The sequence below is a fragment of the Penicillium longicatenatum genome (assembly GCF_028827895.1).
Source record: "Penicillium longicatenatum strain IBT 33135 chromosome Unknown contig_3_segment0_segment0, whole genome shotgun sequence".
Classification (NCBI taxonomy): Eukaryota; Fungi; Ascomycota; class Eurotiomycetes; order Eurotiales; family Aspergillaceae; genus Penicillium; species Penicillium longicatenatum.
The window spans coordinates 335,910-361,087 of record NW_026643121.1 but is presented as its reverse complement, the minus strand read 5'-3'; the positions used below and the strand labels follow the sequence as shown (position 1 = coordinate 361,087).

At 48.8% G+C, this 25,178-nt stretch overlaps 12 protein-coding genes across 12 annotated transcripts; 4 read left to right on the top strand and 8 right to left on the bottom strand.

Annotated features, from left to right (window-relative positions):
- Nucleotides 1-163: 163 nt before the first annotated feature.
- N7484_005499 (uncharacterized protein) lies at nucleotides 164-445 on the top strand (the record flags this gene model as incomplete). The annotated part of the gene is made up of 1 exon (XM_057115918.1): nucleotides 164-445. One exon carries the CDS (start codon nucleotides 164-166, stop codon nucleotides 443-445), a length of 282 nt encoding a protein of 93 aa, XP_056971801.1.
- A 124-nt stretch (nucleotides 446-569) lies between these two features.
- Nucleotides 570-3,625, bottom strand: N7484_005498 (putative vacuolar morphogenesis protein AvaB; the record flags this gene model as incomplete). Its single annotated transcript, XM_057115917.1, has 4 exons — nucleotides 570-627; nucleotides 678-1,118; nucleotides 1,164-1,272; nucleotides 1,318-3,625. The coding sequence occupies 4 exons, from the start codon at nucleotides 3,623-3,625 to the stop codon at nucleotides 570-572; spliced, it is 2,916 nt and encodes a 971-aa protein (XP_056971800.1).
- A 1,014-nt stretch (nucleotides 3,626-4,639) lies between these two features.
- On the bottom strand, nucleotides 4,640-6,541 carry N7484_005497 (bifunctional nucleoside/nucleotide kinase/histidine phosphatase family protein; the record flags this gene model as incomplete). Its single annotated transcript, XM_057115916.1, has 4 exons — nucleotides 6,418-6,541; nucleotides 5,985-6,057; nucleotides 5,343-5,929; nucleotides 4,640-5,293 (listed from the first exon to the last, which is right to left on the bottom strand). Exons 1-4 carry the CDS (start codon nucleotides 6,472-6,474, stop codon nucleotides 4,640-4,642), a joined length of 1,371 nt encoding a protein of 456 aa, XP_056971799.1. The 5' UTR covers nucleotides 6,475-6,541.
- A 306-nt stretch (nucleotides 6,542-6,847) lies between these two features.
- Nucleotides 6,848-7,896, bottom strand: N7484_005496 (RNA-binding protein; the record flags this gene model as incomplete). Its single annotated transcript, XM_057115915.1, has 4 exons — nucleotides 6,848-7,064; nucleotides 7,123-7,479; nucleotides 7,574-7,796; nucleotides 7,857-7,896. 4 exons carry the CDS (start codon nucleotides 7,894-7,896, stop codon nucleotides 6,848-6,850), a joined length of 837 nt encoding a protein of 278 aa, XP_056971798.1.
- Nucleotides 7,897-9,080: 1,184 nt separating this feature from the next.
- N7484_005495 (sugar porter family MFS transporter) lies at nucleotides 9,081-11,098 on the bottom strand (the record flags this gene model as incomplete). The annotated part of the gene is made up of 4 exons (XM_057115914.1): nucleotides 9,081-9,746; nucleotides 9,806-9,853; nucleotides 9,901-10,658; nucleotides 10,714-11,098. 4 exons carry the CDS (start codon nucleotides 11,096-11,098, stop codon nucleotides 9,081-9,083), a joined length of 1,857 nt encoding a protein of 618 aa, XP_056971797.1.
- A 1,279-nt stretch (nucleotides 11,099-12,377) lies between these two features.
- N7484_005494 (amidohydrolase family protein) lies at nucleotides 12,378-13,449 on the top strand (the record flags this gene model as incomplete). The annotated part of the gene is made up of 2 exons (XM_057115913.1): nucleotides 12,378-12,679; nucleotides 12,735-13,449. The coding sequence occupies 2 exons, from the start codon at nucleotides 12,378-12,380 to the stop codon at nucleotides 13,447-13,449; spliced, it is 1,017 nt and encodes a 338-aa protein (XP_056971796.1).
- Nucleotides 13,450-13,630: 181 nt separating this feature from the next.
- Nucleotides 13,631-14,628, bottom strand: N7484_005493 (uncharacterized protein; the record flags this gene model as incomplete). Its single annotated transcript, XM_057115912.1, has 2 exons — nucleotides 13,631-13,946; nucleotides 14,003-14,628. The coding sequence occupies 2 exons, from the start codon at nucleotides 14,626-14,628 to the stop codon at nucleotides 13,631-13,633; spliced, it is 942 nt and encodes a 313-aa protein (XP_056971795.1).
- A 448-nt stretch (nucleotides 14,629-15,076) lies between these two features.
- On the bottom strand, nucleotides 15,077-15,949 carry N7484_005492 (E3 ubiquitin-protein ligase MARCH; the record flags this gene model as incomplete). The annotated part of the gene is made up of 2 exons (XM_057115911.1): nucleotides 15,077-15,220; nucleotides 15,275-15,949. The coding sequence occupies 2 exons, from the start codon at nucleotides 15,947-15,949 to the stop codon at nucleotides 15,077-15,079; spliced, it is 819 nt and encodes a 272-aa protein (XP_056971794.1).
- A 194-nt stretch (nucleotides 15,950-16,143) lies between these two features.
- On the top strand, nucleotides 16,144-17,253 carry pre8 (proteasome core particle subunit alpha 2; the record flags this gene model as incomplete). The annotated part of the gene is given in 6 exon segments (XM_057115910.1): nucleotides 16,144-16,260; nucleotides 16,319-16,338; nucleotides 16,398-16,448; nucleotides 16,497-16,627; nucleotides 16,645-17,083; nucleotides 17,135-17,253. The coding sequence occupies 6 exon segments, from the start codon at nucleotides 16,217-16,219 to the stop codon at nucleotides 17,251-17,253; spliced, it is 804 nt and encodes a 267-aa protein (XP_056971793.1). The 5' UTR covers nucleotides 16,144-16,216.
- A 738-nt stretch (nucleotides 17,254-17,991) lies between these two features.
- N7484_005490 (uncharacterized protein) lies at nucleotides 17,992-18,978 on the top strand (the record flags this gene model as incomplete). Its single annotated transcript, XM_057115909.1, has 1 exon — nucleotides 17,992-18,978. One exon carries the CDS (start codon nucleotides 17,992-17,994, stop codon nucleotides 18,976-18,978), a length of 987 nt encoding a protein of 328 aa, XP_056971792.1.
- Nucleotides 18,979-19,017: 39 nt separating this feature from the next.
- On the bottom strand, nucleotides 19,018-20,277 carry N7484_005489 (uncharacterized protein; the record flags this gene model as incomplete). Its single annotated transcript, XM_057115908.1, has 5 exons — nucleotides 19,018-19,221; nucleotides 19,272-19,828; nucleotides 19,884-19,936; nucleotides 19,991-20,186; nucleotides 20,232-20,277. The coding sequence occupies 5 exons, from the start codon at nucleotides 20,275-20,277 to the stop codon at nucleotides 19,018-19,020; spliced, it is 1,056 nt and encodes a 351-aa protein (XP_056971791.1).
- Nucleotides 20,278-20,788: 511 nt separating this feature from the next.
- Nucleotides 20,789-22,680, bottom strand: N7484_005488 (nucleobase:cation symporter-2 family protein; the record flags this gene model as incomplete). The annotated part of the gene is made up of 4 exons (XM_057115907.1): nucleotides 20,789-22,071; nucleotides 22,137-22,316; nucleotides 22,370-22,536; nucleotides 22,589-22,680. 4 exons carry the CDS (start codon nucleotides 22,678-22,680, stop codon nucleotides 20,789-20,791), a joined length of 1,722 nt encoding a protein of 573 aa, XP_056971790.1.
- Nucleotides 22,681-25,178: the final 2,498 nt, after the last annotated feature.

Here is a 25,178-nt window from a genome sequence, read left to right as displayed (position 1 = left end):
ATAGGTAGCAGTGTCAGAAGTTGACAAGGTTGGATGCCTGTTTCAATCGGTGATCAACAAGCTCACCCCTTTAGGTTTAGTCAAATCGACTTCTCCGCCGATCTTTTCTTTTTCTCCCCCGCCGCTCCCACTTTCACAATCTACAGACTACAATTCTGCAATCATGGTCCACACTCCTCTTCAAGCTGTTTACACCGCTCCAGACGCCACCAAGTCTTTCCAGCATGCAACCCCTGTGGCTGGTGGGACTGCCTCTGACCCCCTCGCCGCCAAGCTCACTCACCTGCGAGCCCTCCAATCCCTAGTCCCAAAGCTCCAGGACGAGATCAACGTCTACTTGACCGCACGAATGGAAGAAGACAAAAAGGCGCAAGGACAAACATCGGATAAGGAAGCTAAGGAGGAGGAAAACTACGGGGAGGAAGTTGTCGAAGACGATGCTTGATCAACATCATGACGTGATATAATATGCTACAACTGGGTATCAAACGAAAACACCAAATCCTGCACGATGCAGACGAAAAAAAAAAAGAGAGAAAGAAAGAAAAGGAAACCGAAATCTAGCAACCCTACCCGGAACGAACACTCGCAACTCGATTCGCGCAACCCAAATGAACAACAGTGTTGCTAGACAAGTCAGCAGAAATTCGAACTTCAGAATATACCTTGGAACTTACTCGGGGAACACATTGATTACACTCCCTCCCAAGCGCTTGTGACACACGCCACAGATCCGCTCTTCCGTGATCGTAACGTGTCGCGCCCGGGTTCCACCTCGAACATTCTCGCCGAGTGCGAGTTGGGCCTCGGTCTGCATGTCGCGTGCCTTTCGCAGACTCGCTACGATGCGTGCCTCGTTGAAGACGGAATTTGCTGCGCGCATTCGGCCCTTGAAATAAAATTCGAGGTCCTGCACGGCCAGTGTGGCGGGGATCAAGCCTAGAGCTGCATCAGCGGGCAATCGGGAGCCGTGCTTGGCGAGCAAGGCCAATGCGGGTCCATTTTGGGCTGGGTAGCCATGTGGTGGGGCCAGGTAGAGCGACAGCAATGTGAGATAGATGGATTGCTCTGGTTCTTTCTCTTCGGTAGCTTCAGTCAAATGGACATGGTTGCAGTACCTAATACGATTAGCCAAGTCAAATGTGCAAAAAAAGAGAACTTACTCTTCCGCTTTTTCGTGAGCCTCTAGCTTAAACACGTATATCTCAAGCACTTGACGATGCTGGCCCATCTTGCTGAAGACAATAGCTCGTGCCTCGTGGAATTCAGGATCTGTTTTGTCAGTATAATCCTAATTTTGGGTGAGTCTGAGCCTACCTTCGCGGTCCAGCCGGTTCAGAATTTTAGCTGGCGAATATTGCTCGCTTTCCTTGAGCATGTCCAAGAATCTTTCTTTGGTCTGGGTGTCAGTCTTGTCGGCTATGATCTGATCAAGATACAAGACTAAAAGCTGCTGATGTAGATCCGGACTCATGTCATTCCACTCGTGAATGACATGTTCAAGGTATCGGATGGCGAGTTTGGAATCAACGCTCTGCAAGAACTTGAAGACCTGAGGACGTGGCAAGGTCTCGGCATTCTCTGTGTCTGTCAGAAACACCTCCATGCCGATATTTTGGTCATATTGGAGCGGCCATTCTCCGAACTCGAGGATCAAGTCGATTTGATCGGGTGGGAGGTTCTGCAGATAAGCCACAGTACGCGTTGGCCCACTAAGCACGCCCTCCTCATCCTGTCCGAATCGTTGAAGCAGTTCCAAAGCTTGACGATGTAACTTCTTTCCGTAGAGGAAATCTATTAGATCGTTGTACCGGCCGGTTTCTTCCAATCGTTCCATTACCACCTCCGGATCACAAAAGTTGGCAATGCGAAACAGAGACCCTGCGAGTGATGGCGTTGCATACATATGGGCGCGGAACAGGGTCGTATCGACGAGTCGTGCCTTTTCCCGAATTGTAGGCAGGAAGTCTTCGCTGGCTGGAAAGTCCAACAATTTCAGCACAGAGTCGCTGGCCTCGTCCATGGATTCAGTTGGCACGGGAGCTTTGAGACTACCATCCTGAGCCAAGAATCTCTGGAATCGCCGACGAACGTCTGCCAAGTAACCTTGAAGTTCACGTACAGCATTCTTCAGATCCTTTTCTTCGTCACGGATGCTGCCCGAGTCGCTGCTCCCATCAGTCCTCGTTTCAGCCCGTCTGAGGAAGGACTGGACAGACGGCGCATAAACGGACGAAGTGTGAGCTCCATTGGCCCCATTGGTTACATTGGCTGGAGGATCCACAGGACCGTCAGCTTGCGAGCCGTTGATCTTCGGGTCAGAGCTCCTCGGGTCAAAGCCGTTGTCCATCTGCTCAGGGGCAGCTGAAAGTTCACCAGCGATTGACCGAGGATAAAGACGAATGACTGTCTCAGGAGAAGCAGCAACCTCAGTGAACAAGTCCAAAGACTCTCGGTACTTGTGTAAAGCAAACAAGCTCTGGGCCTTTTCGAGCTGTGCAGTGCGTAGTCGGCCGGCTTTGTCTCGGAGCAGAGCATCTTCCAACATTCCTAGGAGACTAATAGCCTCATCCAAGTACCCCTTCTCGACCAATGTGTCAATCTGGGTATCGTAGCTTAAAGCATCCATCCGCCAGATTGTCCGGTCACTTCCAACCAAGAACCCTTTTCCGGCATGGGCAAGGCTGATATTTGGCTGAGGGATGTGCAAAATACTTGCTGATGGAAGCGGGATCGATTGCAATAACGATAGTGTCTCTGGGTTTCGCACTTCAAGAACGCCCTTAGCTGTATCGTGAAGCGCGAGGAGAAACGGATAGGAGTAGCCAATTTCCATGGGAGCATGGCTCCAAGGGATCTGCCGTCGCCCCAGTGGTTGACCTTCCACATCGATGAAATTGGTATTCACATCCTTGGCCAACAAGATTTGGCCTTCTCGTAGCCTCGAGGCAAGTGGCTTAGGTACCATGCCTCCCATCCCAATATAGCTCATGCTCGCTGCACCGACTCCCGTAAACCGACCCGATTCCTCCAAGCTCCCCGGACTAGGTAGTTCGGTAACCTGCCCGCCTTCAACATCCACCATAACGAAGCTCGAGCCCAGTCCCACAACCATTCGCGTCGCTGATACCCAGGTAAGCGTCTTAACCCCGCTCACCAAGCTCAGCTCCGTAGTGTTCGGTTCCAGCTCCATATCCCGCCACACCCACATCAGGATCTTCCTTTTGACGGCGACAGCCAATCGGGACACAATAGCAGGAACATTTGTATCGGGGTCATTGACGACATTCGAAGTGATTGCAAACGCCGAGGCGCCTTTTGTCTGCGCAAGCTGTTCCTGAAACTCATAGGTCTGCGAGTCATGGAAGCTCACATACCCACCAGACAGCGAAACAATGACATGTGCCTCCTTGACCAGAGCTAGCTGCTCGATCTTGTATCGGGCGAACTTCTCCAGCTCTCGAAGTAGCTCGGTCCTGCCATCGTCTGTCACACGGTAGATGCGGAGTGTGCCGTTGTTGAGGCCGGCTAGTAGTCGGTCGCCGTAGGCGAGCACCGAGTCGATTTTGGATTTGTCGCGTGGCTTGAGCTCCACCAGCGGTTGCGCGGTGAATGCAGATAACATCGCGCGCCGCCAAGGGTCAATTTGTCCCTGTCCCTCACTGGGCTCCTTGGTGCTTGTGGTGTCGAGGAAGCTCCGCCATGTGACGTCTTGCTGAGTCAGCTTTTGCCTGAGGCTTTCCCCAGTCTCGACGATAGCAGCAGTATAGTGCGATCAAAGGTTGGACATATTTTTGATGAAATTTAAAGGCTAATGGCTTGAAGAAAACGACCCCTGAAATTGTTTGTTCATACGGGGTTTTTTTCTGAAAATCCCAACTTTGTTCCAAATTTCTAAACGATCTCTACTTGGCTTCGACCAAATCCTCTTCCTATTGTCATCAGTATCACCCTGAAAATTACCAAATTTAGAATTATGAAAGTACCACATCTATTGTTGCTCATAGTATACCCATGCTTCATGGGAATTAGACGCTATCCAGGGACATTTCAAGACTATTGGATGCGAATGCTCATAGAGTCATGAGTAAAGATCCATGGGTATACCTACCTTGATAGGACAAGGACACTAAAAGAGGAATTCATAAGATTGCAAGCGGAATAGTGACTGCCTAGACGTCATTGAAAATTCAATATCTCCCGAAAGTGCTTGAATATCAGATCAATTCGACTTCTTTGATCCAGAAATCATTTCAGATAGGCTTACTGGTTTATGCACCACCATTGGTGCTCTACCTACAATTTCCGGCTGTACGGGGACATTAAATGCCCGGGCACGAGAGGAATCGCAGCAATAGAAGCAGACGAGTCAGGTAGCTATTCGAATGATTCAACTCATACTCGAAAAGGGCTCCGACGTTTCACAATGACCAATGTTTTAGACAGGCAAATGCCAACGGTGGTCAAAGAGATGATGGAAGATACAATGTATGAGAGGTGTATGCTGAATTCCCGATCTAAAAATACTCGCTCGGCAAAACAACTGCTGTTGGATGACTAGAATTGACTTGTAATTGTCATTTTTGGTATCTGAACATACATATTTAAAAACTCTCTTCTAACGCTATTTCCGTTCCTGTTACTTCTGTTCCTGTATATCTACTGGGAAATCCTGGTGCTTTGCTGAACTTCCCTTCCCACGCCACGTAGATACGGCAGAGATACCTGCCTTGAAGCGCTGTTCTTCTGTGCCATACGCACGGGGCGTAAGCTTGATCAATGTATGCAGGGGAACCTCCATCCATGGGCTCTGCTCCTGCGGCACGTTCATAAAGTACGCATAGATACAGCGCAATACCGCCTGATGCGTGACAATAATGACATTCTCACTTCGCTCCAACTCCATGATAATGGGCTCTAGGCGAATGACGACATCGCGATAGGATTCGCCGCCACGGTAGCGGTAGTTGTATTTGTCTTCGTCGCGGGCGGCGAAGTCCTCGGGGTATTTCTCGGCGATCTCTTCATAGGTGAGGCCGTCGCAGACACCGGAGTCCAGCTCGTCTAGCGCTTTCCATTCTAGTTTCTCGAAGCCAGTCTCGGCTTGCAGGTGCCGGGCTGATTGGATAGTGCGACGGAGAGTTGATGTCCAGATGACGATTTTGGTATTCTCGGGGATTCCAGATTTGCGCATTAGCTCAGGGAGAGCACGGGCGTAGGCTTCACCACGCTCTGAGATGTTGGAGTCACCGCCGATACGGCCAGTAAGATTATATTCCGATTCGCCGTGCTGCTAATATGAGCTTTTGTTTTATCTTTTTTATTTCAGGGCGGAAACTCACTCGAGATAGCCAGATCGATCGTGGCTTAATGTGCAGGTTTTGAATGTAGTATACCAAACGACTGGACAAATAATCCTTGATCTGGTTGATGATAACAGTCGATCCAACATTGATGAGTTTGACATAAGTGTACTGCTTTTCACCATCGTCAATCGTCTCATAGGCCTTTTCGTAATTGACAATACGATTCCGGAAATCCAAGGCGGCCAGCTCAGGGTCCTGGCCCTTATAATCCGGGGAAGTAGTCTTAACCTCCAGAATATTGTTCATGATGAGATCCTCGTCGTCACAAATCGACTCGACAAAGAGAGTCTCAACGTCGGCAGCAGTACACTGCTCATGAATCCACTTGCGGCGCTCTTTGGTGGAATTAGTCGCATCTAAGATGGCAACTACACCCTTGCCCGCTTGGAACCAAGCCAGCATGTCGGACAACGCGGCCTCGGCGGCCGCCCGACGCATACGCTCACCCTCGGCATTGTGAGGATCAAAGAAAGTGGCTTGTGGCTGAGGAGTGTTATGGCGCCGGTAGCTGCCGACATTGAACACACGAGCCGGGATGCCAACCCAGGCCAAATATCGCATGGCTGGAGCAATTAGCCTCTAGGATCATCATTTGGTGGGGTGGGTGGGGGAGCTTACCCTTTCCAGCTATGAGACTCTTGCCCCGCGCTGGGAGGCCTACCATGACCACGCATATCTTGGAGTCATCTGACTTGATGGGAGGTAAGCTCGGTTTCATGGTGAATAAATATCAATGGACGGAGGTGGCAAAGGAGCACATGGGCGGGATTAATCAATATGATTAAGAAAGAGGAAGGGTCAAGGCAAAGGAGTAGCAAGCATCAGATGATCAGAAAGATCCATTAGGGTTTCAGGGTCTCATGATCGTAGCAAGGGTACTTCAGCCTCGCCTAGGTTACCCCCATGTTCAAATACAAACGTCTTGTAGCATCAGGTATGGGGATAAGCTTGGGGATAAGCTTGAACCGAGGCAAAGAGGGGCAGGGATCCCCGCGGACAGAAGGCGATCCGGAACTAAGGGGGAAAGAGGGGCAATTGCAGTATAACTTACGCTAGCAATAAACACCTTATGCTGCTGCTGACTCCGGATAACACTTTTTGAAGACATTGCGAATTTTCGAGATCGGGAGGAATAGGGATACTTTCCGACCCGAGGCCGAGAGATGCAGGATTCGCGGATTCACCTAAGCATGCAAGGTTCGCACGGCGAGATTGTAAGTGATTGACTAGTCGTAGATCGAATCCCAAACGTAAAATGAAAAAGAATTTAACTTTTAAAATGCGAAGGAAAAAGGAATGCGATCATGCGGTGAGTCTGGAAATGGTTTGCTCCACTATCGATAACTAACGTCATCAACCCCGTTTTCCTCCCAAATGCTTGATTTCCCACTTTTGAATGAATTTATCCCTAATGCCCTTCTTTTAACTCCTATCTATAATTTTTTTTTTCTTGTCATCTGGTCAGGTCATGATCATCAGTCTTAAAGAGCCTCGGAGCTAATGCGCTCCTCCGGCTTGGTAATGCCCCGCGCCCGCTGCACGCGGATCGGGCCACCCCACGGTCCTTGTTGGCCATTCAGAGTATTCAAGGCCCGTTGAGCCTCTTCCACGGTGCTGAAATCGACAAAGAGATAATAGTGCTCGCCGGGCTCGAATCGCTTCGCGGGGTGGGGGGAGAACAGCTTGCTCACTTTCTCACTATGGCGCGAACACGTCAGTAACGATCGAGGAGAGAACGATTATTTCGGGGACATACACGGTGTATCCTTGGAAAAAGGTCTTGATCTGGGCCTCCGCAACCTCGGGCTCGGCCACACGAGGCAATCCACCCACATATACGCGCTGGCTGAAATCAGAGCTGACTCTGGGTGAACTCTCAGTCTCCGAGCGACGCCATCGGTCCATGGCAATCGGGGATCGCTGCTGTTGTTCACTGGCACGCTCGGCCGATGACTTAGCCACACCGGGCTTGATCTTCACGGGACGACCTAGCATATCCTTTCCATCCAAGTCGATCATGGCCCGCTCAGCTTGTTCCTTTGTGTGCAGGTCGACGAAACAGTACGATGGGTTCCGGCCGGTAAAAGGGTCAATGGCAATGTCAATGCGCTCGCTATCAAGTTTCAGACTCAGCAAGGCCGACTCGCCAGAAGAAGGTTAAAAAGGCCATACATGGAGAATTCGGATGCTGTGAAGAGTGCCTCAACATCCTCGGATTTGGCGGTATAGGGCATGTTGCCAACATATAGACGGCGGCCATCAGAGATAGCTTGGGGCACATGGGATCCTGGACGACTAAAGGCGGTGCGAGAGGTATTGGTTCGCGGGGAGGGGGAGGGGGTTGAGGGCTTTCTTCGCCCTTCATGCGCCAGTTGGCCGAGTTGAAGGCACGGCCGTTGGTGCGGATATTCTGGTGAGGAGTTCTCGGAGCTGATAGAATTGTCAGACCTCTAATGCTCTAGAAATGATCGGCTGTATTTTTCTGCATACTTTGCTGCTCCTCGGGTCTGAGGATCTCGGTATCGGCCATTGCCTGGAAGTTCAGTTGGGATTCATTTAAAACCATGGACAATCCTTACTGAAATTTCCTATGATATCAATCCTCCAAAGATAGTTTTCGTGCAGAACCAAGAAACGCCGTGATGCTTCAACACTTTTTTTTGTTTGTGAGTGCAAACGGTGCAAACACGTGATTCCACTATTTATTTTTTCGCGCGGCGTCTCGCTTCCTCTTTTTTTCTTCGTTGCGGAAAATCTGAAAATTTATGTTTTTTCCTTGCTTTCAGACCATGTGCTTATGGCTTGATGCCATTGTGCTGCAATGAAGCTTTCAAGGCTCCTGTGGTGCTCGCACAATGCCGGCATTGCATGAGCATGAAGCTAAACTTGTCTTGCCTCGAAAACTCTAACCACGCCTCGACCTGACACTCGATCTATTAACAACTAGTGAGTCCTTGTCTAGCTTTCCAATCCGCTTCAATGATGAGTATGATTATACACAGACCTGTTCCAAAATACCTTGAGGATACCAGATCGATATTCAAATCTGATGAAGCTTTTCCATTGTGTTTTTTTTAACGCTATGTCTGATCATTGCTAATGACTATTCAGTAAACAGGAAGCATTATAATCACACGACCATCGACCGAATGATATACACTAATCGGTGAGTCTCATTTGTTCTTGTCCCTCCCGCTTCAGTGATGAGTAAGATTTTACACAGACCTGTTCCAAAATACATTGAGGATACTAGATCGATAATAAAATCTGATGAAGCCTTTGAATTCTGTTCGATTCAATACCATGTTTGATCGTCGCTAATGATCATTTCAGCGCAGGAACTAATCGACCCCGACATTCTACACCAACCCAAGAAGACCCTGCACACTAATTGGTGAGTCTCGTTTGTTCTTGTCCCTCCCGCTTCAGTGATGAGTAAGATTTTACACAGACCTGTTCCAGATTACCTTGAGGATACTAGATCGATAATAAAATCTGATGAAGCTTTGCCTTCCATTTTACTTGGCAATATGTTGTGATCAACGCTAATGATTATCAACAGATTTCAGAACTCCATAATATGAACGCTAGCGATATGATAATATAATTGCTATACCATCTTCAAATTTAGTTTCAATCTGTAGACGTACTTGAATTATAATCGCTTCGTCTGATAGTCATTCTTATGATAGTACTCAGCAAACCCAGTCTCGATCAAGCATTATATCCCAAATCCTCATGCACTGGACCCACGTACTCCCTCTCATACAAAACCTCCGGCTTGACATCCTTCCGCAAAATAAATCTCTTTACAAAATACGGAATCTGCCTCAGTCCGTACTGCGCGTGGAACTTAGTCGACACTGAAAAGACCTGATCCAACTCCTCAAGAGTCTTATTCTTCGTCTCGGGCATAAAGAGCAAAACAAGCCACCATCCGACAAGATTCCACCCGGCATAAAAGGCAAAAGCACCATGCGCCGTAAATGCACTCTGCATAGCCGGCCATGTAATTCCCAGAACGAAATTAAAGAACCACGTCGTCGCAGTTGCCAATGCCATCCCGTGCGGTCGGACATAAAGCGGATACGCTTCCGCGGAGTAGGTGAATGGTACTGGGCCAGCGCCGGGAGAGTAGACCATACCGAAGAGGTAGGTTCCTAGTACTATGCATGTGATTCTGGCGCTGTGGTCTTCTGGTATCCAAAGGCTAAAGCCTGTGAAGAACATTGCTAGTGACATTAGGGGGAATGTTACCAGAAGGAGATTGCGGCGGCCGAATGTGTCGATTGTGTAGATTGCTGGGATTGAGAAGAGCCAGTTTATTACGCCCCAGCCGAAGGAGACGAGCATGGATGAAACGGCGGAGAGGTTTGCGTCCTGTGATTATTTAGATGGATTAAATTCGGGGGGAGGAGTAAGAGTTGATTAGAATATACCATGAAGATTGCTGATGAGTAGTATGCTATTACATTGACACCACAAAGCTATTCCATTTAGTAGACGATCGGGCTTTACGTAGGGGAGTTCTCACCTGCTGCATGAACATGAGAATTTGCGAAGCGATCATAGCTCGCCGATTTCGAGGTACTTTGACAAGCTCCATTATCGAATTCTGTCCAAGTTTCATACTCTTCTCCGCTTCCAGCAACGTATGCATATAAAACATGTCTCTCGCCGCCTGGATTTTATGATGCCGCAACGAGCACATCGACTCGTAAGCGCGGTAATACTGATTCTGACTCATATACCAACGCGGCGACTCGGGACATGAAAAAACAAAAGTCAAAACGATGACAGCTGGAATGATAGCAGATCCCATCATGAATCTCCAGTTGAGACCCACGATTGTGCGAGGATCAGTAATCTGATAGAATGCCAAATCCGCTACATATCCCAGCATGATACCGAACGCAGTCCACATCTGCCATTGCATCACCAAGGCACCGCGGATAGATGATGGGACTGTCTCGGCTGCGTAGATGGGGACAGTAGCGGACTTAGGACCAATACCAAAGCCCAATGCAAAGCGCGAGAGGAACAGGTTCCACCATTCCGATGCGAAGCCGGACCAGAAAACGGACAGGGCACTAAAGGCACATGTAATGAAGATGGTTCCGCGTCGACCAAACCATTGATTGAATGGGACTGTGAGCCAGCAACCGATGAAAGCACAGCAGAGATAGGGCGCTGAGGTGATCAGACCTAAGATCCAAGTACTTCGGGCACTGTCATCTGCGATTCCAAATTGATGTTTATACCAAAGCTGGGCACCGTTGATGGTGGTTTCGTCTGTAATATGTTCACGTCAGCTCTATCATTCTGTTGGCTTGGGGGTGACATTAACCCATTCCCTGAACAGCAGCAGAAAGCGAACACAACACAATCACCAAATACATTTTCTTCGGTTGGGACCATCGGTGCTCGACCTCGTGAAGCAGTATTGCTTTTTCATGAGCCGTCAAGCCCTCTATACTCGCAAAGCGCTCTGGGGCTTGAGCCAACACCGCGCCCAGTTCAAAGGCACGAACGTCCTCCTCTTCGCCTATCTCATGATTGAGCGCAAAAACACGACCCTGCTTCCGCAGCTCGGCGTGGCTATACCCGGCAAGCGGATTCGAGAGCTTAGCATTAAGATTGCGACGGGCGCGCTCGGCCGCATTGCCGAAATCGCGCTGCAGCACAAAGTCAGCAACCGGCTGTTCGTCCAAGGTTTTGTTCTTCTCCGCCATTCAGATCTTGTCAAGGATAATCACAAGAATAAAGATTTAGCGAGGATGCATCGGTGTTAAATGGCATGGAATTACGTGAGCGGACGAAATCAAAACAAAGAAAGGCGAACATGTTGCTTGCTTTTCGAGTCTGCTGGGTAATACTCGTCCTGTCAAAGAACAGACTTCCAGAACTAGAAGCAAGCTAGTGCAGAAGACCGCCTGGTGGAAAATCGGTTCGTGTGTTCTTTCAAGTGATTGGTGGGTAGGAGAGTAACGGCCAGATAGACAAAGGATCGTCGCTCGGTCTCTCATTTGAGTGCAGGGGTGCACGCAATTCATTGGAGTGGCTGGGCGCCGAAAGATGCATGGAGCAAAATGCAGGTAGAATCACAGGGTGCATAGAGAACAAACCTGAGTAATAAGAGGCGGGCAGAAAAGATCGCAATAGCGAAGTGGACCTTGTTCCATAAGATCAGGAACCTCGGAAGTATTTGGCCTTATAGCCCTAGAGTTGCTTAAGCTGCAGGGGTCATGCAAATACTCAGTGCCTAGATGTTCTCGTGACAGAGAATCACCGACACCGTGACATCCGAAGCAATCTACTCCCAACATGTACGTATATATATACAACCCACTTATGCTCAATAACCTTGGAAGTATATAGTGTTCCAAGCTTAAGTGCATTGCTTTTTGACAGTTGCCCGATGGAGTTGCATTGCATTATAATTATACCTGTAACGATTTAGAGCTGCTATAATACCGTCAACTCGTCCACATACGAACCACCAAGGTAAGGTGGAGTTGGATGATAATTTTCCCGCTTATGACGTCTGCGATGCCAAAGGATATGACGGGCTTTCCTGAGCAGAGTAGGTCGTCAACTGCATATATGTAATTGCATAAAATCCAAGCAACAGCCGAGTCAATTCAGCCTTACGCCTACTCAGGGACTAAGACCGTATTTTATCGACAAAACCTCTCTGCATAGATAACTGCACAGATCATAGAGCGCCCGTCGGATAAGGTCGGCTCGGCGTGGGGAAGTGGGCGATCCGCCCCGCAAAACCATGTAAAAGCAGCCGCCAGCGGATCGCCGACCGTCGGATAAGGAGCCGATTTACTCACTTCCGATCGTACATAGTGATGCTTCAGCCATTGGAGGCTCGAAACTACCTTCCGAAGGTGCGGGGAAAGCAACGAAGTGCCAAATATAAAGTGACGCGAATAAACCGCGCAACTGAATCCCTCACTTCCCTTTTTCCATATACCTCCTCCACCAATATTACCACACCACAAGATGCTGGGAAAGATTGCCCTCGAAGAAGCTTTCGCGCTTCCCCGTTTTAAGGAGAAGACAAGATGGTGGGCTGGCATGTTCGCCACGGATGTCGATAAGCACACTGCCGAGATCACAGACGTGGATTCTATCCGGTTGAACTTCGCCGAAAAGCACGGCGTCGGTCTCCAGATTCTCTCATACACCGCACCAGGTGTACAGGATATTTGGGATGCCAAGGATGCACAAGCACTGGCTGTGGAAATTAACGACTATATCGCCGAGAAGGTGCAAGCGCACCCGGACCGGTTTGCTGCTTTTGCGTAAGTCATACACCATACAACTAGTCATGGCACGTCGTACTAACGGTGCGTGTAGTACCCTCTCCATGCACGATCCCCAAGAAGCAGCTACAGAGCTCCGCCGCTGCGTAACAAAATACGGTTTCCTCGGTGCCCTCGTCAATGACACCCAGCGCTCAGGGCCAGATGGCGACGACATGATCTTCTACGACAATGAGAAATGGGATATCTTTTGGCAAACCTGTACCGAGCTCGACGTGCCACTCTACCTTCACCCCCGCAATCCCACCGGCACAATCTACGAGAAACTCTGGGCAGACCGGAAGTGGCTCATCGGACCCCCTCTCTCCTTCGCGCAAGGCGTGAGTCTCCATGCACTGGGTATGGTTACGAACGGAGTCTTCGATCGTCACCCCAAGCTGCAGATCATCCTTGGACACCTTGGCGAACACATCCCATTCGATATGTGGAGAATTAACCACTGGTTCGAGGATCGGAAGAAGTTGCTCGGATTGCAGGAGACGTGTAAGAAGACTATTCGGGAGTATTTTGCGCAGAACTTGTGGATTACTACCTCTGGTCACTTCTCGACTCCTACATTGCATTTCTGTATGGCCGAGGTCGGGGCTGATCGGATTTTGTTCTCAATTGATTATCCGTTTGAGACCTTTGAGGATGCTTGCGACTGGTTTGATAAGGCTGAGTTGTCGGAGCCGGATCGGTTGAAGATTGGAAGGGAGAATGCTAAAAAATTGTTCAAGCTGGGCAACTATAAGGATAGCAATGCTTGATCTGCATTGTTATGACTTATGGTTATGATGATTATAATGTAACAATTACTTGGTCACGACTTGATAGCGAATATGCTTAGTTATATTTGAGATTCGCAGAATGAAATTGGGTATCTGATCATCATATCATGCACACATAGAAGATTTAGCTCGAACTTGCGTATTTCGTGTCGTTTTCCTTTCAAACTTTATCTTCCTCGAAGCAGCGTGCCACCCGAAGGCCACCTGATAACTCCACCATAACCGGCGCAAAAAATCGGCTCTTGATACTGTGCAGAGCATCCCGGTAGATGGCGTAGCTTTCAATCGCACGAGACAGAACATCCCAAATAGCATGAAGTGTCCGAGTCAAATGCAGACGGCCGATATCAAGATTCTTCTCATGGGTGATTTGGCTGTTACGGAGATGAAGAAACGTGTTGTGGACCCACTCGTCGTAAAAATCGAGGTACTTGGAGAGGAGGGTCTGCTCAAGGTGTCGTGGTTTTCTAAGATGACTGCCTGCCTATGTTAGTGTGCTTCAGTGGAGGCCTCGAAATATAGCCGCACTAACGTCGCGACGAGAAGCGCCATCCGTCGGTATCGAGTCACCACTGCGACATCCTCGACGGCCAATAATCCCAAAGTGCCAGCCACGAAGCCAGTTGTCTCAACAAGCTCTTGCATCATCCCGTCTACCCATGAGGCAAAAGCGAGAATCACAGTGGCGATTGACTGGGCATCTTCTGTGGCCTCTGAGTCCAGGAACTGTTCCTCATCGGAGAAAAGGGTGTTTTCCAGACGGATGATTATGTTGGTTAGCGCAATGAATCGCAGGCGAGTTCTCTGACGAAGCTGCGGGTGAGAGAGAGATTCCTTCATGGCTTCCAGTGTTTTATGTTTCTTGTCTACCACTTGTCTGAGCACCAAGATGTGAGGGTCCACGGCTTGGGCGCGGATCTCCTCCTGCATGGCTGCAGTGAAGGCGACTTTGTAAGCCTTTTCGGTTTCTGCATCGGACGCGGATGACTCGTCATCATAGTCTGGGAAAGGCTCGGAATATATGTGTTCCTGTCGTGAGTCGGTTTGCTTCCGGTCTCCGGGATTCGACATGGACGGTGGAGAAGCGTCAGCATCCCAGTCGACAGCGAGGTGTGAGCGAACTGAAGTCAGCAATGACACGGTAGATGGAGCACTCATACTGTGGACAGCCACATTGAAAGTGGACGATGGGAAGGGATAGTGGTTGTGGTTTAGGAACAAATGAAGTGAGGAAAACGCCAAAAGCGCCAAAGGTAAACAATGCATCAATTTCAAAACTATGCCCTAAATATGATTACTGTAGATATATTCCACTTCTCAATCCCCAAATGCATCTTGGATAATGTCAGAGTCACATGAGTGACCCTAACAGAAAGGATGCCTTCTGATTAAGTAGAGATGTGGTCTTGCCTTCCCCTAGATGAAAGCCTGAATAGTGAAACAGACCAGTAACAGCGGAACAAGACGTTCCAGTAGTCACTAGAGCTATCTCTCAGGTGATTCCACCAAGAGTTAATGAAGGCAAACTGGTTCTTCGCACATTGACTAATCAACGTCTCATCGGAAAGGAGGACGGCAACTTAAGTAGTGCGATTTGATGTGTTTTCTACTCGGTTTTGGGATGGGCAGAGGGGTCATCGGGTAGCACTTCATCCTCTTCCTCATCCTCTGGCAAGGGGACGTCCATGACCTTTTCGCCTGCCCATTGTAGGGTTCTTTTGCTCCAAGACCGGACACCCTTGTAAACAGTCTGCAGAAATGGGGTTAGTAGATGGAGGTAGCGTCTCAGCAATGCTCAGCATACCCAAAGGAAAGTGGCCACTCCCGCCAGAATCACTAGCCAGTTCAAGTTGGCAGCGCGATTACGTCCCGTAGACCGACCATTGCTCACAACACCTGAGCCACGTATCCAGAATGGCGGCGAGAGGGTAAACAACGCCCTGAGGAACGACGTCAATCCCAGTGCCGCAAATCCCTTCACAAAGTGTTCAAGCCAAGAGGCCTCTTCGTCCAGCTCCAGGTATTTATCATCCAAGGGGCCGACGTAGAGATCAATGACGGGGTCAGCAACAAATCCAAGTAAGAAAATAGTCAATAGAAGAATGGCCATGGTAAGAGCTAGCTGGGTGCCAGTGCTACTGATCCAGCGAGCCCATGTCAAACGCTCCAGGCGATATTGAAAACCGCAGGTCGGACACTCCCAGTAGTTCCGCGTCGCATATCCAGGGTTTGCATGTCGCCAGGACTGCAAGCATCCTTCGTGTACATATCGCGAAGATCCTTTGCATTTGCAGGGGCGAAGCAGTCGACCGGATTCCGGATCGCTAGACTCATATACCAAGCGAGGTTTTTGGAGAAATTCCGAGGGCTGAACGGTTGGCCATACTGTTTCCAAGCAGATGCGACAGACTCGGGGGGGATAATTCTGCTCGGAAGTCCCTAACCCCGATGAGTCCGGCTCATTGCTTGGGGAGTCCATCGAGTGTAGTGAAGATCATATCCCTGGGCTAAAATTCGCTTCGGTGAAGACAAGAGAAGACTGAAGGAAAAGCGGAAGAAGACAGTTAAAGAAAGTGTGGGAAGACTTGAGGAACTAACCCGATTGGACTCACCGCCTTGGAGCAGCTCAGTCACAGCTACCTAAGCAACCGCGTCAAACGTCACCCTCCGTCTGCCTACTTATCCAACCTCCTTCTTCTCATCTTTTCGATCTCTGTGATTTGGTGTTTGTATTCTACACATTATCATGGCTGACCGTTATTCCTTCTCCCTGACCACTTTCTCCCCCAGGTAAGTTGATGGTCCCAACCCTCAGCATTGGTCCATAAGCTAACCCCATCCTCCACAGCGGAAAGCTGGTGCAGATTGGTAAGATCGAATCAAGAGAATTAGCGGAGAAGGTCTCAGCACTGACACTGTTCAAACAGAATATGCTTTAAATGCTGTCAACCAGGGTGTTACAGCCCTCGGCATCAAAGGTAAGGCTTCCGTCTCCATCAAAACCTACAAAGCTAATGATTTTCCAGCCACCAATGGCATCGTCCTTGCAACTGAGAAGAAGTCCTCATCGCCACTTATTGATCCCCCTCTCTCTCGAAGATCTCCCTCGTCACCCCCGACATCGGTATGGTTTACGCCGGCATGGGTCCCGATTACCGTGTGCTCGTGGACAAGGCCCGCAAAGTGTCACACACTGGCTACAAGCGCATCTATAACGAATACCCACCGACTCGGATTCTGGTGCAGGACGTCGCCCGGGTGGTGCAGGAGGCCACGCAGTCTGGAGGTGTTCGGCCGTACGGTGTCAGTCTGTTGATTGCTGGCTGGGATGAGGGTGTTGAGCCCCAGTCCGAAGAGGCTACAACTGAGGAGAAGCCCACCACCAAGACCGGCGGGATCCTTAAGGGGGGTCCCAGCCTGTACCAGGTGGACCCCAGTGGTAGCTACTACCCATGGAAGGCGACGGCCATCGGCAAGCACGCGACAAGTGCTAAGACTTTCCTTGAGAAGCGATACACTGAGGGCTTGGAGCTGGAGGATGCCATCCACATTGCGCTGTTGACACTCAAGGAGACCATTGAGGGCGAGATGAACGGAGACACAATAGAAATCGGTGAGTTTGAGCAAGTCCGGCTGTTTTTGCTTCGGAACTAACATCAAATAGGTATTGTTGGCCCGCCAGCAGACCACCTGCTGGGCTACGAAGGTGTGGAGGGAGCCCAGGGCCCACGGTTCAGGACATTGACCAAGGAGCAGATCGAGGATTACCTGACCAACCTATGAGAGACATGATAGAACTCGAATGACATTTGATTTGTTTGAGCAATTCATAAATAGAATCGCAAGGACAACTACCGCTGCAGCTTGGACCTTGGACCGGGTAGATGCACTTGACACTTGACAGCTCGTCGACAGTAGACTTTCTCGTCCCGTATCCCCATCCGACATCCTGTTCGGAAAGCATACTAGATACTCAAGTAAGTTTTCCAAGGGCCAGGCCCCGGCGAATACCCGCGTGAAGTACTACGTATCTCGCATGAACCACCCAGGTACAAAGGTCTGTGCCACCCTTGTTATTGACTAAGGCAGGGATCCGGGCAACACCCGACAAAGTTACAATACTGTCCGCCAGTTCTCGTTTCAAAATCGTTGAACAATGTTCTAGATCTTCCGTCACCTCGGGGTTGGCTAGTGGATGCTGAATAGCTTATTTTCTTGCTATTAGCCATGTACCGCATTATTGAAACAGTATTTGGTTATATTTAGTCCTGGGTTTACAAGGTAGCAATCGAGATACATTTCTGCATTTGTTGCATTTGTATCTTGCTTGTACCACCCATCCGTCTTTCTTTTTCTTGTTCTCGTTTCCTTTCTTTTTTTCTTCTCTTTCCTCTCTACGATTTCCTCTATACCCTACCTGCCTAGAAAATGTGGGCTTACCAGACTGGGTGAAAGGCTCTGCCGAGTCCATTCGCTTTTCATTGCTCCCCGAATGACCCGCTTCTATACAGAGTACCCATCATGCCCCCACTCCCCCAGGATCTACTAGATGGAATCTCCGGGGGCCTCGCAGCAGAAGGAGACGTCCTCAGAATGGCCCTAATAATCTTCATTGGGTTATCATGCTACAACATCGCCGAGCTAGTCGTCTTAGTGACAGCCACCTTCCGCCGATGGCGCGGTTTATATTTCTGGTCTTTATTGGCATCAGGCTGTCTTGGCGTGGTACCATACACGATTGGATTCATGATGAAATTCTTCACGCATGCCGACACCGTACTATCCGTTACTATCCTCACAGTAGGATGGTGGACGATGGTGACTGGTCAATCGATAGTGCTATATTCGCGACTGCACCTCGTTCTCCGGGATGAGAAGACCTTAATTTGGGTCCTACGGATGATTGTGTTTAATTTCTTCCTGTTGCAAGTCCCTACTACCACCCTGACGTATGGAGCTAATATTATCCATACCGGTAGTCTGACCTGGGTATGGGGATACAATGTTATGGAGAAGGTCCAGTTGACCGGATTTACGATCCAGGAGAGTCTTATATCTACGCTTTACGTGATCCACACAGTGAAGTTACTTCGTCTCGGTGCGAATACGACGAATCATTCCGATTCGCGGACGATCATGTACCATGTTATTGGGATAAATTGTACCAACATAGCAATGGACTTGTTATTGTTGAGTTTGGAATATGCCAACCAATATGCCGTCCAGGTCGTGTTGAAGGGATTGATATACTCCATCAAGCTGAAGTTGGAGTTTGCGGTGCTGGGTCGGTTGGTCTATATCATTCAGAGATCGAGGCATCCTATCTCGGTGTCTATTGCGGATACACTGCCTCTTTGTTCGTATCCGCATGCGCCTGAGCCTTCGAGTCGTGCTGAGCAGACTGATTCTGAGCCCGAGCCGAAGGATATTATTACCCCGCTCGAAGGGGAAGTGGTTGAGACGAAGGATTTTGTCGAGTCGGGGGAGTCACGGAAACCGGCTTCATGACCTTGTAATGAATAATGTGAATCTGAGCTATGTCACGAATCATTCTTCGGCGCTCTTAACAGCGGCCAACGATTCATCATTCCACTCAAACTCGTCCTCCGAGTCTTCATCCTGACTATCAGCAATCTCATTAGATGCTTTTCGTTTCCGACATGGCGTAGGCTGAGTCTGCTGCAATGGTAACGGTGGGTGTAAGCCCAAAGACCTCCGATCAGCCACATCAATGCGTTCACAAAGACCACCCTAGACCCATTAGAGAAAGGAACCAAGAACCTTTAAAGTAGCAAACCAACCTCCTCAATTCGGAATGGAATAATCAACTCCCCGATCCTAACAGGGAATATCTTTCCACCCCTTTTCGTAATCTCCATGAATCGCTTATCAGGTAAATCTCGATACATAGCAATGCGCGTCATAACATTTTGTTCCCATCCTCCACCCGCAAGGATGGGCTGCAAAGTTGCACGTAATTGGCCCTTAATCTTCGTATGTGCCTGATTAATGGCTAGCACGGCGATACCCCGACTCGCCAACCTGGCCAGATGGACTGCCAAATCAGATGAAACGTTCCACTTCCGATTAAGAAGCCACTGTAGCTGTGACTTGTCGGTGATTTTGCCTTGGGATTGGCGTTCTTTGAGTTCTGCTGCGTTTGGGAAATAAGAGGGGAATAATGAGGAGACGGAGTCGACTATAAGGAGAGAGGTTTCTTGGGGTGGGAAGTCTTTGGGTGGATGGGTAAGAAGGGACATGAGATGAGGCAGAGTTGGAGTGCGAAAGTAGATTAGGTTTGTTAAGGGGATTTGGGTTAGTTCTTGGAGTCTGGGAAGTGGGATTGGGGCGCTTGTGTCTGATATTGTTAGGTTGATTCCAAGATTGCTGTGGTTGGAGAGCGTATAGCGTACCAATCCAGATGACTTTTCCGCCCTCACGGAGTGCATTTGATGCAATATTCATCCTGTACAGAGTTACTATCTCACGTAGTATCGGACAGAGGAAAGACGGTTCTCACGCTAATGCTGTTTTTCCCACCCCTGGTGGCCCAAATACTTCCGTCACTTGTCCACGCAAGACCCCGCCAGGCCGGCCCGGATCTACCGACGCGCTATCCAGCGCTTGATCAAGACGCGCCAGGCCCGTCGAAATGGGTTCCCGGGAGAACTCAGACGCATTCAGTGACTGTGAGGCCGAGATTGAAACAACAGGCTCTATCAAGGGTCAGCATGGTTTCTGCATCTTGTGAGTCAACGTACGCGTATCTTGGCCGTCGGCGCCAAAAAGATCGACGGTACTGCTCATTATGAATGGGCTAGTCAGTTGAGATTTAAGGCTATAACATATTGAGATTGATCATCAACATTGATTCCTGGTCTGTCACGTATATCGTATTCGTGAGCCTTGAGGTGTAGTCGAGTTGTGTGGATCAAGTGGGTCCAGATAAAGTCGCGTGTAGCGCGCCGTGATGCGTACCTGGAATTATATGTGCGGTCTTATTCTTGGGGTCACGCCCTATTAACTTAATTCCGATCTAAATGTTTTCTGCTGCATCGCATACTGAAACCTAGTGTTTCTATTTTGGCAATACATGGTGGCATTTCTGGGGTTATAGTGGAAATTGCCGCCACCTATTAAACTATGTGACACTATGTTCTTGCGCTAATATTCGAGGTTGAACAGGGAACTTATTATTTCCAGTTGATTCCATCAATGCAAATACCACCTACTAGCTAGGTAGGGTCATGAGAAGGCTATATACAAATACAAACGCTAAGCAGTTAAAATCCCAAAATTTACTCAAATTATGCCCAAATTATGCTGTAGGCTCCAACTTGCCAGAAGTTGTCACAGTGGGCTCAGCCTGCTCAACAACCTCATCCTCCGACTCCAAAACAGGAACCTCGTCTGGCTCATCAGGAAGGAGCAGGTTCAGAATGACACCCACAATGGCAGTGACTGCGAATCCATTGGTCATCACCAAGTCAACAGCATTCAGCAGACCCTCCAAAGCACGGTTATCACCCGAGTAGGTGAAGAAGTAACTCCACCACGAAGGAACAAGCGTGATACCCATGCCGAGTGCAAAGCTAGCAGTCAGGATGAAACGGTTGCGACGGGTGAAGTCGATCTGGGAAATAATGCGAATACCCGAGATAGCGACACTGCTGAATAGGAAAGTTGTCATACCACCAAGGACAGGGCTTGGAATGGACACGAGGGCAGCGGCAAACTTCGCGAACAGACCCATGACAATCAGGAAGAAGCAGCAGCAGTAACCGGCAGTGCGGTTGGCGCATTTGGTGAGAGCGATGACACCATTGTTCTGGGCGAAGACAGACATCGGGGAAATTGTCATCAATCCAGCGAGAACGCAGGTAATTCCGTTACCGAGAACTCCACCCTGGATCCGGGAGTCGAACATTGCGCCCTCAACTTGTAAACGGGATACATCGCAGGTTGCGGTAATATCACCGATAGACTCCATCATGATAACAATGTACAGCGCCAGCAGCGGCAGGATGAGTGGGGGATAAACCGATAGCGGAAAAGTGTGGACCCAAGCGAATGAGATGACGGGCGCCTCAGCAATACCCGAGGACTCAAAGTAGTTGCATGCAGCAGCGACGATCGAACCAACCAGCAGACCAACGACGACGGCACAGGACTTCAGGATTGGAGGTCCGAACCGTTCGCATAGAATGATGGTTACGAAGACCAGGAATCCTAGACCAATGAATTGGGGGCTACCCCACAGTAACGCGTGCGGAGCATCAGCACTGGGACACATACTGCGTGGGGACGGTCCACAGCCAGAACCACCACCCCAGTCCTCCATGGCAGACTGAATCAGGGAGGCGCCGATCAGGAGGACAGTTGGGCCAGTGACGAGTGGGGGGAAGATGCGGGCGAGGAGGCGACTGCTCATGAAGGAGAGACCGATTTCGAGAAGAGCGCATAGACAGGACGTTCCGAGGAGGGCACCGTAGCCCTTGGGGCAGGGAAGTTTGGTTCCATCGGCAGAGGTAGGACAGTAGCCTGTTTCGTACATTTGGGTGAATGCACCCGAGGCAACGGTAATTGTGGCGAAAGATGTGCCTGGAAAGCTATAGTTAGTATGCAGAGTTCCTGTCTCGTCCGGGTATGTTCCAGTGACCACATACCGACGACCGATAGTAATCCGGTTCCAATGTAGTATTTTGTGCCGTAGATGTGAAAGCGCGTCATCTGGATGGCGCTGAGAATGCCCGAAACGATCAAAGAGGTTGAGACGAGGTACTGGTAGTCCTCTGTTCCAAAGTTGACACCAGACGTGCCACCGAGCATAATTGGTGGTGAAATGACTATTTTCGGTCAGCGTCGGATATTTTATGAAATATCCAGCGACGGTACTCACCACCAGCCAACATGGCGAGCGCATGTTGCAATCCGAGGATCAAAGCGAGAAGGATGGGGACGCGATCATCGAGACCGAAAAACGGCGCGGATTTCCGAACTTGGTTGGTGAAGGGTAACTTGGGTGTGAAAAGGAAGGCATAGTCGTAGTCGCCGATGAGACCATCGCTAAAATCATTGTTAACTGGGTGATTTGGAGTAGCATTGGCGATGAGCATACCGAGTGGTAAAAGTTCTCACGAAGCTTCGTAGTTTGTCGCTGTAGGTGCGCTTGGGCGAGAGATCGGGACCAATCTGATCGGGGCCGTCCATGATGGGGAAGTGGATTTGTTTACTGGAGCCCACTGGAACCTGGGGGTGTCCCGCACTATATAGAATTCCATGTCGCGTATGATTCACGAAATTGTCCAAGAGCACTAAACCCCGGTTCCAATATCGTTCGCAACATGTGGAGTATGGCCGATAAGATTTAATTCTCTATCATTAGGCAAGAGCATCGAGTAAATCCAATTGTAACTAAACTCCCTTCGGTTAACAGAGTCCACTTTCACTCTTATCTGGGTGGGGCCCCTTCGCCTCCTGCTTCAACCAATCACCGCCCATTTGCCCACAGGATTCCGAAGCCTCGAGATAAGGAACCGAATATGTCTTTAGCCGCTATTGGATTTACGGTTTGTCTTCATTGCCTCTCTACTCGGCTGTCAACTCACTCATGCCTGTCGAGTGGGCCTAACTGCCGTTCGACGCCCCTTTTGCCACCTTGTGATAGGCCCGGGAGCTATCGGGCACGTGTGAACGCGGGTTTCCCGAGACTGACTCGAGGGTTATCGTGATATCTGGGGTTTATCTCTGCTGTCCAAACCATTTGACGGAGCCCCCCGTGGCTCATGGAAGGCGCCGATGCCTTATCAGGGTGACCAAGGATGCAAGAGCTGCGGTATATGAGCTGACCAGGTTGTAGAACTCAAAACGACAGAGATTAATCCAGTCTTCTGCGATTGATGTATCTGAAGGGTCTGAGCATGGCTTTGATCAAACAAAGCGAGATTCAAGAGGGAGAAAAAAGTTTGACATATCAGGGTAAAGAATGTGGTTGAAATATTTGAATATTTAGAGAATTACATATTATAGAAGAGGCCCTCCTAGGGTGAACGTTTCATTCATATTTCAGTTCAGGAACAAGAGTCCGACAGCCTAGTCCATTGTGGATCTACTCTGATCGCTGGTGAAAATGGGGTGATGGTGATTGAACCCTGATGATCTGGAATTGAAGCTATTCACAATGTACCGCCCCCTTCCACGTACTTTTGTAGTCACTTTGCTTGGATTATTGCCACGAAGGTGTTTGCACAGATCTCACTTTATTTACTTTTTGGCTTCTAAGTCTAATGTTTACCAATGGACCAAACCCAGGGCTTCAGGCAAGAATTGCTACTTGTGTATACTTCCAATCATTAGTCAAGGAATTATGTAGCATTAGACAATGTGGCGACTGTGCGTGGCCTTTAGGTCAGCAATTTGTGGGGGTTTACGCCTTTAACGTTTCCGCTAAGCCTAATCATGATTAGCACCGCTTTAAAGCTCCAAAGATTGACAATTTGAATAGCGAAATTGCATCTTCAGCGTTAAATTGCGGTTTTCATCGCAATAACACACTTGATTAAAAGTTAAAAATCTTGAGACTCGACAAAGTTGATCAATAGATAAATCAAAGCATTGTCAAATTGGCTTGGAATACTTCGTTACCTATGAGGCCTGTGACAAGTACTCAAGGGTGACAATGTAGTTCGAGTGCCTGATTAGCCTTTGAATACTGATCAGCGTTGTCAAAGCTGATTAAGCTACCTGTCGTGGCCCTTTCCACAGATAGCGTTAAACTGTATCTTTAAAGTGCCGTCAACCGCTATCATATCCACACTAAAGAACAAAATTTTGAACTATCCTTGTCCGAACAAATTCCTTGCAAGTTGCAATACTGAGGTGTCTCACAATACCAAATCACCAGACCAGTAGTAGAGTATCGTCAGCCCTCAATAAAGAATATAATATGGCCACTCAGCTCTGCGTCTTGGACGGCCGTCTTTTTCTTTTTGAAGGGACTCTGTCGGAGCTCCAAATCCTTTCATTGCTTCTGTTATGATCATCGTAATGTTGCATGTCATCGCATCGAGGCTCTGTAGCCAATGTCAATCATTCCAGTAGAGCATAGTATAATATCCAAGACAGACCCATCTTTTCGCGTGACTAGTCAGCGCATGGAGTTGTCTTGAATGACTGCACGGACCTTTTCGGCATCTACCATTTCCTTTTTAGACAAGTTACAGTAAGTTCGAAATCAGATTTGTCTCGACACTCTTCAAACTGCTTTCCCAAATGTAAACTCAGATAAACTAAGACAAGCCTATCCCGTCAGGGTTGGCTAGATATGTTCTGCTTTCCATAATATAGCCTGTATCTATGTTCACGCTGATACAGTAGGACCATGGTACACTTTTTATTCCTTTTTAATTTTATTTTTTGGGGAAAACAACAAAGTAATCCTAAACTGCATCATTAGCTTCCTGATCTCGTCCTTTCCTGATGTCCAACTGCATTTAGCCAAGTTTCAGCCTGATATGGGATGTCAGAGTCATAATTAACGTATTTCACCACTGAGCGAGCCGTCCCGGTCGGGCGAGCCGCCCCATCAACTTCAATTAATTCAAACCAGCATAATTCACCCGAAATAACGTAATATTGAATATCTAAGCTATTTAATCAAATTTGGACAATGTGTTCTCTTGTGACCCTGAATATTACACTCTGAGCAT